Source organism: Callorhinus ursinus, unplaced genomic scaffold, assembly GCF_003265705.2.
Source record: "Callorhinus ursinus isolate GAN/ISIS: 27379988/994484 unplaced genomic scaffold, GSC_fseal_2.0 scaffold4, whole genome shotgun sequence".
NCBI lineage: Eukaryota > Metazoa > Chordata > Mammalia > Carnivora > Otariidae > Callorhinus > Callorhinus ursinus.
In genome coordinates, this window is record NW_027397066.1 from 42,482,940 (window position 1) to 42,498,097 (window position 15,158).

General features: G+C 50.9%; 1 protein-coding gene across 1 annotated transcript; it reads left to right on the forward strand.

Moving 5' to 3' along the window:
* Positions 1 to 2,093: 2,093 nt before the first annotated feature.
* Positions 2,094 to 4,197, forward strand: GSX2 (GS homeobox 2). The gene is made up of 2 exons (XM_025887347.2): positions 2,094 to 2,667; positions 3,357 to 4,197. The coding sequence occupies exons 1-2, from the start codon at positions 2,094 to 2,096 to the stop codon at positions 3,695 to 3,697; spliced, it is 915 nt and encodes a 304-aa protein (XP_025743132.1). The 3' UTR covers positions 3,698 to 4,197.
* The last annotated feature ends 10,961 nt before the right edge of the window (positions 4,198 to 15,158 follow it).

Consider the following 15,158-nt stretch of genomic DNA (forward strand, 5'->3'; position numbering starts at 1 on the left):
TCAGGCCTGTAAAAAAACACCGAGCCTTTAAGCATCTCTTAGTGGTTGAGCTTCCATTCTTCTTGGGGCTGGAGTGATCCTGGGACTACCTGCGTTCTCCTGACACGAGCGAGGGCGGGTAGGCAGGCAGGCTGGCTTGAGGCTGAGCGTCTGTGATGGCTGCATCGCCGAACCTTGTGGTACAAAAGTAGTTACAGCTGAGCAGCCCTGAGTTAAGCCCTGAGACTCCTTAATTGTTGTCACAAGATGTTGGATTAGCACATTTCTGGAATAGCTGTCTGTTTACACTCTGGAGACCCACCGTCCACTAACCGCTTTCTAATTGAATTCTAATCACATTCAAATAGCTCAATAACCAGCCTCAGCTGCAATTCATAAAACTTTAATTGCCATCCATAAATCCTGGGCTCCCCAGAGCGGGGCGTCCCTACAACCCAATTACACTTCTCTAGCACGCAAAAGAAACGGTCCCAGAGATGAAAAAGGGGAAAGGAGGGATAGACAGAGGACAGAGAGATAGCCATGCCTCCAGCTGAGAAGCTGGTGCTCCCCTAGGATTTGGGCACTTGGTTCTCAGAGGTGGAGGGAGACCTGTCCCCAAGTTTCTTAACACACCATTGTGAACTCAGGCCTGAAGTCAGCTGTTTCGGAAAAAGGATCAGACTTGTAGCAGTTGCTCACCCTCCCTGCTCCAACCAGATTTTCTACAGAGGCAAAAAAGAGAAAGCTGTCACCTCTGCCACCTTACCTTCCCCAGAGATCAATAGCCCCTATCTTGGCAGCCACCCTCTCTCACACAGCCACCGAGGCGCAAGTCTTCCGCTGGAGCCTGTGCCCCTCAGATTTCCTTTACCAAGCCACCGCTCCCATCCTGAGGCAGGATTCCTTGAGTGGCTCAAATTCCTTCAACCTCTTTCAGCTTTTAAAGGGGCGCAGGGGGGGCTGGGGAGAGAGCTGCTCAAGTTCTGTAAAATAGAAAGGCTTAGAAAATCACAGGACCCACAGCAAAGGCCTTCCCCAAGCCTGCCCGGTCTCCAGGAGGGCTGGGTTTGGGTCCTCTCTCCAAAATCATTGCGATGGAGTTTGCAGGGTTGTCCTGGAAATGCATTGGCTTGGAGAAGGGAGAGTGACCCTTCGACGTGTCTCTCCGCCAAAGGGTACACTGCCCATTACAAAGGAGCACAAGGAAGCGTCCTTGATCTGAGCGGCCCCCGGAAAGCCCCAAGTGCAAAGGCATTTTAGAGCGTCTCAAGCATGAGAATGAAAAACTCTGCAGCTTCTTAGGTGGGAGGCTTCACTCTTGGGCCGCGGATCGGTCACGAACTAACCACCTGAATGACTTTGGCCAAGTCCAAATGCTGGGGGACTGTGTGTGTGTCTGTGCGTGTCTGTGTGTACCCGCGGTCCAAGCGGCGGTGCGGGATTCGGCCGCCGCCGGTCTGCCGCCCATACAATCGTGCTCCAAACAGCAGGCCTCACACTCTTCCGCGCCCAGCCGCGGCTAGTACAGAGGAGCGGGGAGCACTGGGCATCCCTATTAAAAAGGCCTCAAGGTCCCCACCTGGTGCGCTTTTCGACCGGGAGTGGGTAAGAGTTGGGCTGGGGCCCGGGCTAGGGAAAGGGGTAGGATGGGGGATGCAGCTCTGATTTCTCGAGAAAGCGTGGAGAAAGAGGGGGAGGAGGCCGGCCTCCCCGCGAAATTAACAAAACCTACACTTTGCAAAGTCTCCCCCATCCCCCTCCTTCGAGTTCTTCCCTGCCGCGCACCCGCCCCTCCTCGCCGCTTCTGTTGTGACTCGGGCAGCCTATCCCGAGGGTGGGGAGCTGCTGAGGAGCCTGAGCCGAGCGGTACTCCGCAGCATCACGTGCCGGGGTGGGGGCTATAAAATCCCGGAGCCGGGGCGCCGGGCGGGGGACGTGAGGACCAGCCCTCTCCAGGGACCCCTTTGTTCGCAGCCCAGACGCCGAACACCTCCGCGTCCCCGAGGGCTCGACCGCCCGCGTCCGCGCCGCGCCCGGGGCAGAGCTCAGAACAGGAGAGGGGAGGGGGCGCCACTGCTGGCCCGGCCCTCCAGCCACCCACCCCTCCCGACATGTCGCGCTCCTTCTATGTCGACTCGCTCATCATCAAGGACTCCTCGCGGCCCGCGCCCTCGCTGCCTGAGCCGCACCCCGGGCCCGATTTCTTCATCCCGCTGGGCATGCCGTCCCCGCTGGTGATGTCGGTGTCTGGGCCCGCCTGCCCGTCCCGCAAGAGTGGCGCGTTCTGCGTTTGCCCACTCTGCGTCACTTCGCACCTGCACTCCTCTCGCGGGCCCGCCGGCTCCGGCGGCGGGGGTGCAGGCACCGGGAGTGCTGGGGCCGGGGGTAGTGGGGCGCCGGGGGGCGCCGGGGCCCTGCCCCTCCTCAAGGGTCAGTTCTCTTCGGGTCCCGGGGACGCGCAGTTCTGCCCACGCGTGAGCCACTCGCACCATCATCACCACCCGCCGCAGCACCACCATCACCACCATCAGCCCCAGCAGCCGGGCTCTGCCGCTGCGGCGGCGGCTGCGGCAGCCGCGGCGGCGGCCGCGGCGGCCTTGGGACACCCTCAGCACCACGCACCTGTCTGCGCTGCCACCACCTACAACGTGGGGGACCCGCGGAGATTCCACTGCCTCACCATGGGTAGGGCGGGGGCTCTGGGCACCTACGCGCCGCGCCTTCCCGGCTCCCAGGAGCAAACTTTCCGCCTCCAGTGGAGGAAGTGGCAGCCTTGCGGGGGGGGGGGGGGGGGGGGGGGGGGAGGAGGGGCTTTTCGTGGAACTGTGGAGTCGTCCCTAGAAGTTCCACGAAGGTGGAAGTTAACTTTCGAACCTCTCCAAGCAGCCTGGTGCGTGCATTCCCGGTACCTGGTGTCCTTGTCTTGCTCAATATCGGGGCCTTTGGGACCTCGAACTTGAGGGTTGAGAAACCGAAGGCTAAACTGGCTGAGGTGCGGGGTGGATAGGTTTGAACTTAAGTGTGGCATTGCGTCGTCGGGGCTAGCTAAAGCCTTTCGATGCTTTTGGCTAAGCCTGCCTGCCTCTCTGCTAGGCTTGAAGGGAGCCGACCGGACAATGCAAGCCTCCACCCCTCTTTAAGCCTCTGACTTTACAACTCACACATCAAAGGCCTTCACTTGCTGTGGGCGTCTCTGTCCTTCCCCGCCGAGTAAAGAAGTGCCCTGAAATGGGAAAGGGTGAGGGATGGATACAGGTGTTTGACTGAGCTTCGCGGGTGGGTCCTGGAGAGGCGTCCTTTCCGAGGGATGGCACGTGGGGTGGGATCGCCTCAGCCGAGAATTACCTCTCTGCCCTCTCTTGGCCGGTCTGCAGGGGGCTCGGACGCCAGCCAGGTACCCAATGGCAAGAGGGTGAGGACGGCGTTCACCAGCACGCAGCTCCTGGAGCTGGAGCGGGAATTCTCTTCCAACATGTACCTGTCTCGGCTCCGGAGGATCGAGATCGCGACATACCTGAACCTGTCAGAGAAGCAGGTGAAAATCTGGTTTCAGAACCGCCGGGTGAAGCATAAGAAAGAAGGGAAGGGCACACAGAGGAACAGTCACGCGGGCTGCAAGTGTGTCGGCAGCCAGGCGCACTATGCGCGCTCCGAGGATGAGGACTCCTTGTCGCCGGCCTCGGCCAACGATGACAAGGAGATTTCTCCCTTATGAGGGAGGGCTGCCTCCCTCTCACCACGCGCTCCTGGCAGCCCCCACAACACCAACGCAGCGGGCACCCAGGGGCCCAGATCCTCGCCCATTCTGTGGTCCCATCTGCAGGAGGATGGAGCTGAGCATTCTGTGGGCATAAGTGCCCAGCCTGACACTTCAAGTCTCCTCCTTGACCTATCTGTTTGAAGCTCCACTCAAAGTTATAGGTCGTTTTTTTTTTTAATGTAAATAACCTAGATTCAACTCAGCCTTGTCATATAACAGAGAAAAAAAAACACGGTTGGCTTAAATTTAACACTGTAGTGGGATTTTGAAAGCGCATGTCATTTCCCCCTTCCCTACTGTCTTTCAGAACCTAAGAAGAACACGGGGTTTCTGGATTATTTTCTGTTGTTGTTTTTTAAATGAAAGTATTGAATTGCAAGTAATTTAGAAAATTAAACCCTGTAGGTCTCGCTTTCTGAAAATTTACCTGGAGAGAGATTGGAATTCAAGTTGCGAAGTCCCTTTGTATGTGAATAGTTTTATATAAAATTTATATTTATATTTATTTAAATAAATGAAACAAAATCAAGGTTTTAAATTTGTGGTGTTTGCGCTCACCATCTTTCCCTGGCTCCCCCTCGCCCATATCTAGAGAAAGGCATGGATGGGGGGGGGTAGGGGGAAGGTGTCTGAGAATTTAGAGGAAAGTGTTGACTAAAAACTAGTCATGTGGGGCTTTGGTTGAAGGAGTTTGTGGCACACCCTCAGTCATGATGTTGCCTACCAAGTAGGAACTCCCCATCCTCAAAATAGCTAAGCTGCTCACAGTTGATAGGACAAGTCACTCCATTTAAAGTGACACTGACAATTAATGAAAAACTTTTTGATTTATTTAGCAGAGAAAGGTAAAAATCCCTTACCTAAGTATTTATTTTCTGTAGCAGTTCCCCTCTTCCCCCTTTCCCCCACATCTCTCTTGGTACCAAAACCTGAAGTATGTGAAGGAATTTGAATAGTCAGAATAGTTTTAGGAAGAGCAACAATCCATCAAACAGGTTGGAAGCATGCACAAGGAAACTTAACAAATGATGCTGCAAGCGACCGGAAACATTAGTTCCTGGTTGTTCCTCTAGCGAAGAAACTGGCTGATTCCATTAGTGCTGAGAAAACAAAAGGGCAGGGACAGGGAATTATTCTGCCCAAAGATTTATACTCTCACTTTTCCAAAATAGCTCCGAGGTGCCTTTGGACTCTTGCAGTTTTTCTTGGTCTCCCTAACTTTAACCTAAATCTGTTCCCTTCTAATCCCTTTCTTCCCATCATCTTGCAGAGTTAATTCCTGCAAACCTGCTCCTGGAGATTTACTCTGGCTCTGCCCTCAGCAGGGCAACCTGGCTTTTTGCTCAGTGCAGCCAGGGCCTGTCACCTAAAGAAGACAAGTGAAGCTGGAAATATGGAAACTAGATCCCATTCCCTGCAAGCTGAGCCTCCTAACACCCATTGATATTATTTCTGATTATTTTCTGTAAAGATGCCACCCAAGAGGTTCAAGCCAAAGAACTGTTTACACATACACACGTTTCTTTGGGTCTGATTTACTTTCAGTATGCAGGAACTGAAACCTTACCAGGTGAGATGGGGCTCTAAAATGGAAGTCAGAAAGCTAGTTTGGGAAAAGAGGAAAAGGGAGGAGGATGTGATCATGGTTTTTCCCTGCCCAGAGTTCATTAGTTCTTCTTTCCTCTCTTTTTCTTTTCCTTTCCTTTTCTTTCTTTTCTCTCTCTGTCTCTCTGTCTCTCTCTCTGTCACACACACACACACACACACACACACACATACACACAGGAGGCTCAGGAGGACTTTCGTCGTCAGTTCCCATTCGGGTACCGGCCAGGGCAGAGGGGAGGGACTGAATAGGGAGTTGTTGATGCTTTGTGCTCCGACCTGGGCATGGTCCTGCGCAGCGGTCACAGGCATCCAGCTCGCTCCTGCCCCGGCCTGGGAGGCTCAGCCTCCCAGTCTCACGGTCTCGCGTGGAGCCTTGGGCCTGTCGCGCTATCCGCGGCGAAGTGGAGGAGGCACCCGCCCGCTGCCCTTCTTGAAGATCCCATCTCCCTCCTTCCCAATAAACAGGCCTCTCCGCGCACAAGTATAAGGGTGGGAGGAAAGGAGTTTCGAGGCGCAAAGAAGGAGCGTTTACGGAGAATTCCTTTTCGGGAAATAACAGGAAGGACAAAGAGCCACTGCTGCAGCTCTCCGCGCTCCTGCCCAATGCGAAGCCTCAGCTGGGCAGTGGGCAGACACCTCCGCCCCCCTCCCATCCACAGCCGGCTGCGGGGTTTGGGGGGGAAGGGCAGTCGCCCCGCGCTCGGCCTCGGCCCTCCCTGAGTCCGAGCCCAGTCGGAACCCGAGCCTCTGTGCCTCGCCTGGCTCCCGCACCCCAGGTCGTGCTCCCGGAGCGCGGAGCCAGCCACCTGCCACATCCAGCCCCACCGCCCTGCGAAGGACACGCTGCGCCAGCCCTTCTCACCGGGTTTTGGGCTGCTTGGATGGTATCAGCCCCTCTCCTTTCTGTCTTTGGGGGAAGTTCCTTGGGGAAAAGAGAATAAGCAATGCGTCCCCCACTAGAGGCAAAAAGTTTCAGGCATAGATACTATTCTCAGAAGAAACCTTCTCCAGGGGTTTCAGGGAGGTTCGAGGATATTCGGTGCCGAGTGGGCCTTCTCACTTTCAGGGTGAACCATGAGGTTTCCCGTCTACTAGGGTAGATTTTACATCTCCGCAAAACCCTCTCTCCCACTCCTGCCCAAAGTAATCATTTGATGTTTTTGAAGTTTGCAAATCCTAATAAGCCTTTAGGAAACTGATTTTAAAGGCCTACAGCTTCACCTTAGGTGAAAAACTCCTAGGCCAACATTGGGACATACTCTGCTAAACAATCTTGGTATCAGTCAAACGCTTTAAGTGAAATATCCACAGATTTATTAAAGAGATGTGTGGGTCACCCTTGACAATTTCTCTACCTGGGAAGCACCAGGTGCTAGCTTTTCATTATGCCCCCACATGAAAAACAGAATTCTGTTTTCCCCAAAACATGGCCTCTTCGGGGCCTATACACCCATTATGGAAAGAGAGAGAGAGAGAATGAAAATGAGAATTAGAAATTAGATTTTGCTCCCCTAAGAAAAAAGAAGCAGGCCGCAGGAGCTATTAGTGTGGTCAAATCCACCTCTTTGAGAGCAAGTCCTGTGGTGGCTTCAGACAGGAAGAGGTTCTGGGTGGGAGCGGAAAGCTCAAAAGATGACCTCCTGCCCTTGTGCTCTAAACCTAGTTCCGACATTCTGAGAGAAAAGGAGGAACAGAGACCTTTCCCCTTCACCCTCCCACTCAGTCACCACCACAAGCCCAAGGCCAGGGACCTAGCATTGACAGCACTTGGCCAGGCTTCTTGATTGCAAACCATGCCCAGGGCAGAAGGGACCCAGCAGCCTAGCCCTGGAGTAGCCACTGACCCAGGTGATAGAGACGCTGGTGATGACAGACTCCCCTTATTCTGAAATATTCAGAAGTGGTCATCTTAGGTTGCTTCCCCTCCCCCTTACACACACATTCCCCCTACTACCCCCGAGGATATCCAAAGGTATTTTAAGAGAAAGAAAAACTTGGGGATGTGAAGTCTTTGATTTTTGGCTCCCTCCTACCTTTTCTCACCCCCATTCTCTACCAGTTCTGATCAGGATCAGAAATGCAGTTTGCTTGGTTTACTCTGGTCAGAGAATTGTCACAAAGGTGATTGTTCTTACTGAAAGTGGTCACAGAAAGCAAGAGGGTCTGTGTGTGTGTGTGTGTGTGTGTGTGTGTGTGTGTGTGTGTGTGAGAGAGAGAGAGAGAGAGAGAGAGAGAGAGAGAGAATTCCACTGGTGGTGGTCACATATATGGAAAGAGAAAAGTTATTTGCACCAGATTTTATTTTATTTTGTTTTGTTTTTCTTCCCACCTCTACCTTTCCCGCAGGTTCTACTCACTTTTCATGGCACTCCTTGGGAGATTTCTTTGAGGGAGGTGGGCAGGTGTTTAGAGTTGGTTTGGGAGGGAGGAGAAAAAGTAGAGGAAGCTGGGAGAGAGGTCTGGGTAGGATCTCCAGCCCAGCCTTAAGGGTGTGGGAGAGAGGGGAAAGACACTCCCAATAGAACCTATTTGCTAGAGGAAATTGGGTTTAAAGGAGCAATCACTGCTTTAAAAGGAGCTCCTCCCACCCTCTCCAAACACAGCCTAAAGCTGTCCTAGACGATGAATACAGCTCAGTGCATCAAAGCAATTGTTCCTATTTTCATTATTCACAGGGAATCTTTGAATGTACCTGTTAAGGTGACAGACCTCTTAAAAGGGAACATTTTTTCCATGCAATTAGATGGTGCATTTACTAGGCTTCTATTAACATAATTTAATATAAATCTATTTTATAAATCTTTAGGCTCATATTACTGAAAATTGAGCTTCTCTGAAAAAAAAAAATGCCCACTTCTTTCCCCTAAATTAGATGTAATAGAATCCCAAAACTTGCTATTCTAAGCCAGCTGGAAATATTAAAAGTAGAAGAATCTTTTGTATTGTCTTTTGTTAATGGTGAAAGTGTGAAGAAAAAAGGCAGTTTGTTTCACAGAAGATAAGTAATTCTAACAGGGATGCAGGTTTCCTACACCCAAGGCCCGGCCCTTGGAGTCCCACAGGCTGGGACTGAGGGGGACCAACAAGAAGAGGAACTGAAAGAGAACTCTCAGAGAACAAAAGCCAGCCCCGATTCATATTTGGAGGTAAGTTTCTTTGGTCTGAGGAAAGAAAACCCAAAGCCTCTAAGACCTCACCGTCCTGCAAGCTACTCCACATTGAGGTAGATGTTGTTGTCTGTTCCCATGGCTGGGCTCCTTGTTCGCAAGTGCACCCTCCAAAATTCTGAGCATACCATTATCTCTGAAAATAGTGTTTTGTGTGCCCTTATACTGATGTCCGTGCCTGCCCTTCTGCACTGGGCATTGCCTCTCTTCAAGCTGAGCCCTGTGTTTTCCCGAACCCTTGTCCTACCTTTGTGGAGCCTTCCAAATCTCAAACCCAGGAAGGCCCCAGGGGCTCCTCTGAGTGAATCCCGACAGATCGGAAGTGTGTGCTGTGTGCTTAGGAAAGTAACTAGTTTCAGATTAATGAAGCAGTGACAATTTCAATCTGCTTAAAGGCGGAGGTTGGCACTGCCCAGGCCTGAGCGTGGGGAGCTCGCCAGGCTGGGCTTTATATTGTCCGCTTTTCTGAAGAGCAGACAAAGATGGATAGAGAGACATTGAAAAGCAGGGGGCGTATTTTAAACAGCCCCATAAAGAGGGCTGTCACTTTAAGACAAGAACCATAGTGCTTTGATGACTTTGTATTAGCTGCACCATTTCAAATAAGGAACTCAAGTCTCTAGCCAGAGGGAGGGAGCAAAGGAAGGGAAGGGAAGAGAGAGGGACAGGGGGAGAGAGAGAGAGAGAGAGAGAGAGAGAGAGAGAGAGAGAGAGAGAGAGAGAGAGAAGGCAGAGAAAACAGAGAATGTAGCAATATTTAGCCTGTGTGAGCACTGCAGCCCGACTCCTTCTTAGGCTACTACTTGATTTCTGAAGTTCAGGGAGAAACAATCCACAGCAGGTGCAGAGAAAAAAGGCAGGTGGAGCTGCTCGCGATGGGAAAGAGTTCCCTGCCCGTGGGCGGCAGCCGGCTCCGAGGGGCTGAAGACAGCTTGGCCTCAGTTTGCGGGGAAGGGCTCGAGAGGGAAGCGCGCCTCGGCGGCCCCAGACCGCTGAGGATTATAATGGAAATTTTTGAGAGCGTGAAAGAGAGAATAGGAAGGAGGGGGAGGGCAGGCTTTGGGAGTCTACCTTCACAAAGCCTAATTTAAATTGTTTGGGGTCAAGCGGCAGCAAGCCACCTCCCCCCTTTCCTCCTTAATTAATGACCACGATTAATTATTAGGGTCGAATTTCAAGACTTCAAAACGACTTCCCCGGAGGGGAAGAGTTGCTAGAGCCAGACACGTGGTTTTAACTTGGGAGAAGGGAGTTGAGAGTTGGTAGTACTTGTCTCTCCGTAGCTGCTACCCTCTCGCGCTCTCTCGGCCTGCTTCTGTCTCTGTCTCTTTCTGCCTTGGGGTCTCTCTCTCTTCCTCTCTCGATCTCTTTTTCTCTCACTCCTTTCTTTGTTCTCCAGGTCGACCTTCCTGTCCTCCTCCAAACTCCCCTGGTTCTGGCTCAACCCTCCCGACACCAGGCCCCCAGTTGTCTGGTGAGAGGGGAGAATACCCACACTTTGGTCCCCACCCGGGGCGCCCCACCGCGTGGTCGGTGGTGAGAAGTGAGTGGGCAGCAATGTAATTTCACCGGTTGAACCAAGAGTTTTTGACAGCTTGTTTTTTTTTTTCTTTCTACCAAAGAAAATTTTTTTCTTTTCTTTTTCTTTCTTTCTTTCTTTTTTTTATTAAAGCATACGGGAACCGGGACTGGGAGATCGCGCCGCTTTAAAGGCCGGCGAAAGGGCTCCCCCGACGGTGGCCGGGGAGGGAAAAGCGTTTAGTCACTGTTTCATTAGGCACTATTTGAACCTTGCAACATGTGGTAATTTCTGGAAGCTGAAAAGGGGGGATTATGTAGGAGGGACACAAGGAAATTAGCGAACGGTTAATTTAACTCGTTTTCTGCTAGACTTTTCGATACATTCCTAATTGACTGAGGGGCAGGTGAAGCTCCCGCCCCATGCAGGCTCATTCACGGTGGGAATAAATGGTTCTTTTTCAACTCACACGGCTCACAATATATCATCGGGGAAAAGACATGCAATGAATATGTTGATTTTTTTTTTATTAATGGAATTACACCCTGCCACGCAGGTGTGAGGGTAAAAACCTATACTGCAATGAAATAAGATTAACAATGAAATTAGAATTTTATTAGCTTTATATGTCACATAGACCTGGATTTGAACTGTCAAAACAAGCAACAAGAAAAGATATTCTGAAGGCAGCCCTGCCAATCAACCAGGAGAAATGGAACAGAGTCGTATCCAAATCATAATCGGCTTCCAATTCCTTCAGCACGTCGCTTGGGCCTTGTGCAGGAGGCAAGTGGGCGGTGGGCCCCGCACGGGTAACTGCCTGTGCTCTGGACCCGCAGGTAGGAGCCGAAAACACCACTTGGGGTCGGCAGGCCCCGCCTGGAACAGGACCCAGCTGAGGGCAGAAGGGCCGAGATGGCCCGAGGCCGCCGAGAGGTCAGCGAGAGGGGACGGGCCACCGCGGCCTGCAGGCCTCAGGCTTCGAAACCTCTCAATCAGCTGCCCGGGCTGGCTGCGATCCGAGGAAATGGAGAGAAAAGTCGGGATGCGAGGCTGGAGGCAGAGTAGGGCGCCCCTTGGAAACCATGCTGAGTTTTGTTACCCCGGGGCCTCGGAGCTTAGGCGCTGCTACCTGGGTCTGGCAGGCGCAGAGGTGCCCTATGCAAATGGTTCACTATTAGGGGGGAAAGAAATACTTCAAATGGCTCTTTGTAACCTTCTATAGAAAATCGAGGTACTCTGCATGACAAAGCACAATTAAGCTTTCTATTCAGGAGTTCTGCAGCTGGTAGCCCATTGGGAAAGTGGGAGGAAACGCGAATATATTAATAGTGTGGCAAAAGTTTTTGTGTGCGTGTCCTTTTCTGGGTCGGGGGTGGGGAGGGGCGATGGGTGGACCCGGAGGGGAAGAAGGCTCCGCCTTGGATCCTTGCCACCTGAACCACGTCGCCTCTGCCTAAGTGGAAAGCCCCGCTTGTCCGGCAGCCGGCGCCTTCGGAAGGGTCACGGCGACCCCAGAGCGCAAAGCTCGGCTGGGCGGACCCTGCGGACGCCAGCGCCCAGACGGGGCAGGACGCGTGCCCCAGCCTGGCCTCCTCGTCCCCTCAAGGCTGGGCCGAGCCCCGGGGCCTGGCTGTTTCTGGTCGCCGCGCAGCGGGGGAAGGCTCCCAGCCCTGGTGCTTCGCCCGGACACCACAGCAGGGGGTGCACACCGGCGCGCACCAGGGGCCTGCCGCGGTGGGACGGGGCTGTGGGGAGAGCAGAGCCAGATTTTCCCTTCAGTTCCAGTTTTCTCCACGCCTCCTCCCTCATAGTTAAGGTTCATCTCCTAGTCGTTCATTTTTACAGTCCGCAGGGAAAATTTTTTGCCTCTTAGCCAAGAGGAGTCCTTAGCCAGCTGTGCTGGTTATTCTGTTTGCCCTTCTAGATTCATCTCCACCCTCCTCTGACCTGCCGGGTGCCCGCAGACAGCCTTTGTGGACTGTATTATTTCCTCTGTGATCTGCATCTCCTGCAGCCCCTTGGATCTGGCTTCCATTTGGGTTTGGTGAGCGGCACTGTGAATAACACAGCAGCTTAAGGAGAGAGAAGCAGCGGTGTGTTGGTTGTTTCCAGGGATGTTTCTGCTGTAGTGTTCCAGTTCTGGCAGTTGCTGCTACTCTCTAGAAATTTCCTTTCTGAGAGCCTCTTTTCCAAGGCTCCAGCTATAATCAGGTTCCCCCGCACCATCATGAAAAAGGGTGGAAATGCCTTCTGGCCTCTACTGGTTCCTAGGTGCATCAACATTATTTTTCGTTGTCTCAGCCCTACACACATCTCTGCAGATAGTCATTTTGTTGAAATATTTCTTCAAAAATCCCAGCTCAGTGCAGTTGCCTAGTGACTGACCAGCCATGTTACCCTTGAGTCAATCTCTTCTGTAATAGCCAGGCCAATTGTCTCCTCATTTTTGCTGGGACAACTCCTGTAAGAGAAGTTGTCCCAGTCCGTTCTGTCTCAGACAGTTTTTTTTTTAAAGACTTTATTTATTTATTTGACAGAGAGAGATAGCGAGAGAGGGAACACAAGCAGGGGGAGTGGGAGAGGGAGAAGCAGGCTTCCCGCTGAGCAGAGCCTGACACGGGGCTCGACCCCAGGACCCTGGGTTCATGATGTGAGCCAAAGGCAGAGGCTTAACGACTGAGCCACCCAGGTGCCCCTATCTCAGACAGTTTTGACCACTAGGAACACTTCCTTGTGTTGAGTCAGAATCTTCCCTCATAATTTCTATCCACAGGTCATACCTAGTTCTTTCCCCCCATGGCGCCTCTAGGTGTCTTCTTCTCTTTTCCCAACTGTGAGGGCCTTGAGGACAGCAATTATATCCTCAGCATTGATCACAATGCATAGTATATAGTAGATGCCTAATAAATACTGGCTGGATCAATGCATCAGTTGGCTTCCAAGTCTCCACCAGTTGTCTCGAACAGGGAGGTTAGAAACAGCTATATTTCATGGTGGTTTCATATACATATATGTGATAAATATAATGTATAGGCTAAATATATATATATACACACACACATCTATAGGATACACACACACACACACACACACACACACATATATATGGAGAGAGAGAGAGAGAAGGTTCTGGAATCAGTTTGCATGCCTTCCCATTTACTAGCAGTGTGACTTTGGGCAATTCACTTAACTTATCTAACTTCCATTTTCCTCATTTGTAAAATTGGGGGTAATTAATAGTACCTCCCTTATAAGAGTGTTGAGGGTTATTTTTTTAAAGATTATTCATTCATGAGAGACAAAGAGAGAGGGAGACAGAAGGAGAAGCTGGCTCCCTGCAGAGCAGGGCACCCAATGCCTGACTCCATCCCAGGATCCTGGGATCTTAATCGATTGAGCCACCCAGGCACCTGAGTGTTGAGGATTAAATAAGGAAATATATATATGAAGATATATAGATATTTAGATAAATTAGAGAAAGCCTAACTGAAAAAGTAACTTTGGAATAAAGACCTGAAAGAAGTGTGGAGGAAATGACCTGTGGCTTGCTGGACCAAGGGAATTTCCAACAGAGGTAGCAAAGGTCTGGGTGGGAATAGGGCTGAGATCACTGAGAAACAGTGAAGAGGTAGAGTGAGTGTAGAAAGTATGTGTCTGTGGGTGGCAGAAGGGAGGTCAGAGTGATGACGGATCCCATAGGTCATAGTAAGGACTTGGGCTTTTATTTTTAGTTAACTGGGAAGCTTTGGGAGGATTTTGAGCAGAGGAGTGATATGCTGTAACTTATGACTAATCAGGATTATTTGGCTGCAGTGTTGAAAGAAGCAGGGATATTAAGTCTGTCAGATTAAGCCAGGTAAGAGATGATGATGGCATGGACCAGGGTGGAGGTAATGGGAGTGGGGAGAAGAAGTGCTGAATTCTTGGGTTTGATTTGGTAGAGTGGCCAGGATTTTCTGAAAGCCTGAATCTGAGGAATAAGAGAAAGAGAAGGGTCAAGGAGGACACCAAGGTGTTTACTTCATGCATTTAGAAGAGAAAAAGTTAACATTAAGAAGAATATAGGAGGGACAAATTTTAGGATAAGTTAAATTTGAGATGACAATTAGACATCAAAGTGATATTAGGATATCACGAAGGCAATTGGGGAAAAAGTCTGAAGTTCTGAAGTGAGATCCAGACTGGAGAACTGAATAGAGAAGTCATGAATATAATGATGATATTAAAGCCATGTGACAAGGTGAATTCATAAGAGAGTGAGTATAGAGTAAAAGGGGAAGAAGCCTAAGGCCTGAGCACTGGAGACTCAAAAATCTAAGACTTACAAGTATGGGGAAAAGTCACGTAGATGAGAAAGAACTAGCAGACAGGGAGACAATGAGGTGAGTTGTCTGATGGACCCACTTCCTGCCTGGCAAGAATTTCCTGCACTCAGGGAGGGTAACCTGAACAAATCCAGCAGTTTCACTGAATTCTGAGAAGACAGAATTCAGAAGCAGAATTCAGAAGCCACCAAGGTGGCCAGAATTCATAGGACACAGTACCTCTGCGGTAGCAAATTGCTCAGAAAGAAAGCTCTAGAAATCTATAGAAACTTTCTCTCAGGTTTTCAGCTGAGTATTCATCAGTACTTGCACATAAAGGCCCTACCTGAGGCCAGAGAAAGAATACCACAAAGAAGCAGGCAGAACAGGGGCGCCTGTTTGGCTCAGTCAGTTAATTGGCTGCCTTCCGCTCAGGTTATGATCCCAGGTTCCTGGGATAGAGGCCCACATCCAGCTCCCTGCTCAGAGGGGAGTCTATTTCTCCCTCTCCCCCTGCCCCTGCGCACCTCCTGCTCTCTCTCTCAAATAAATAAGATCTTAGGAGAAGAAGAAGGAGAAGAAGGAGAAGAAGAAGGAGAAGAAGGAGAAGGAAAGTAGAAGAAGAAGAAAAGAAGAAGAAGGAGGAGGAGAAGGAGGAGGAGGAGGAGGAGGAGGAGGAGGAGGAGGAGGAGGAGGAGGAGAAGAAGAAGAAGAAGAAGAAGAAGAAGAAGAAGAAGAAGAAGAAGAAGAAGAAGAAGAGGAAGAGGAAGAAGAAGAAGAAGAAGAAGAAGAAGAAGAAGAAGAAGAAGAAGAAG

Bases quoted from the DNA above. Each gene is read 5' to 3' on its own strand.
- GSX2 (XM_025887347.2), top strand. From the start codon at position 2,094: ATGTCGCGCTCCTTCTATGTCGACTCGCTCATCATCAAGGACTCCTCG. The intron at 2,668-3,356 runs GTAGGGCGGGGG...GCCGGTCTGCAG, and splicing joins ATTCCACTGCCTCACCATGG to GGGGCTCGGACGCCAGCCAG.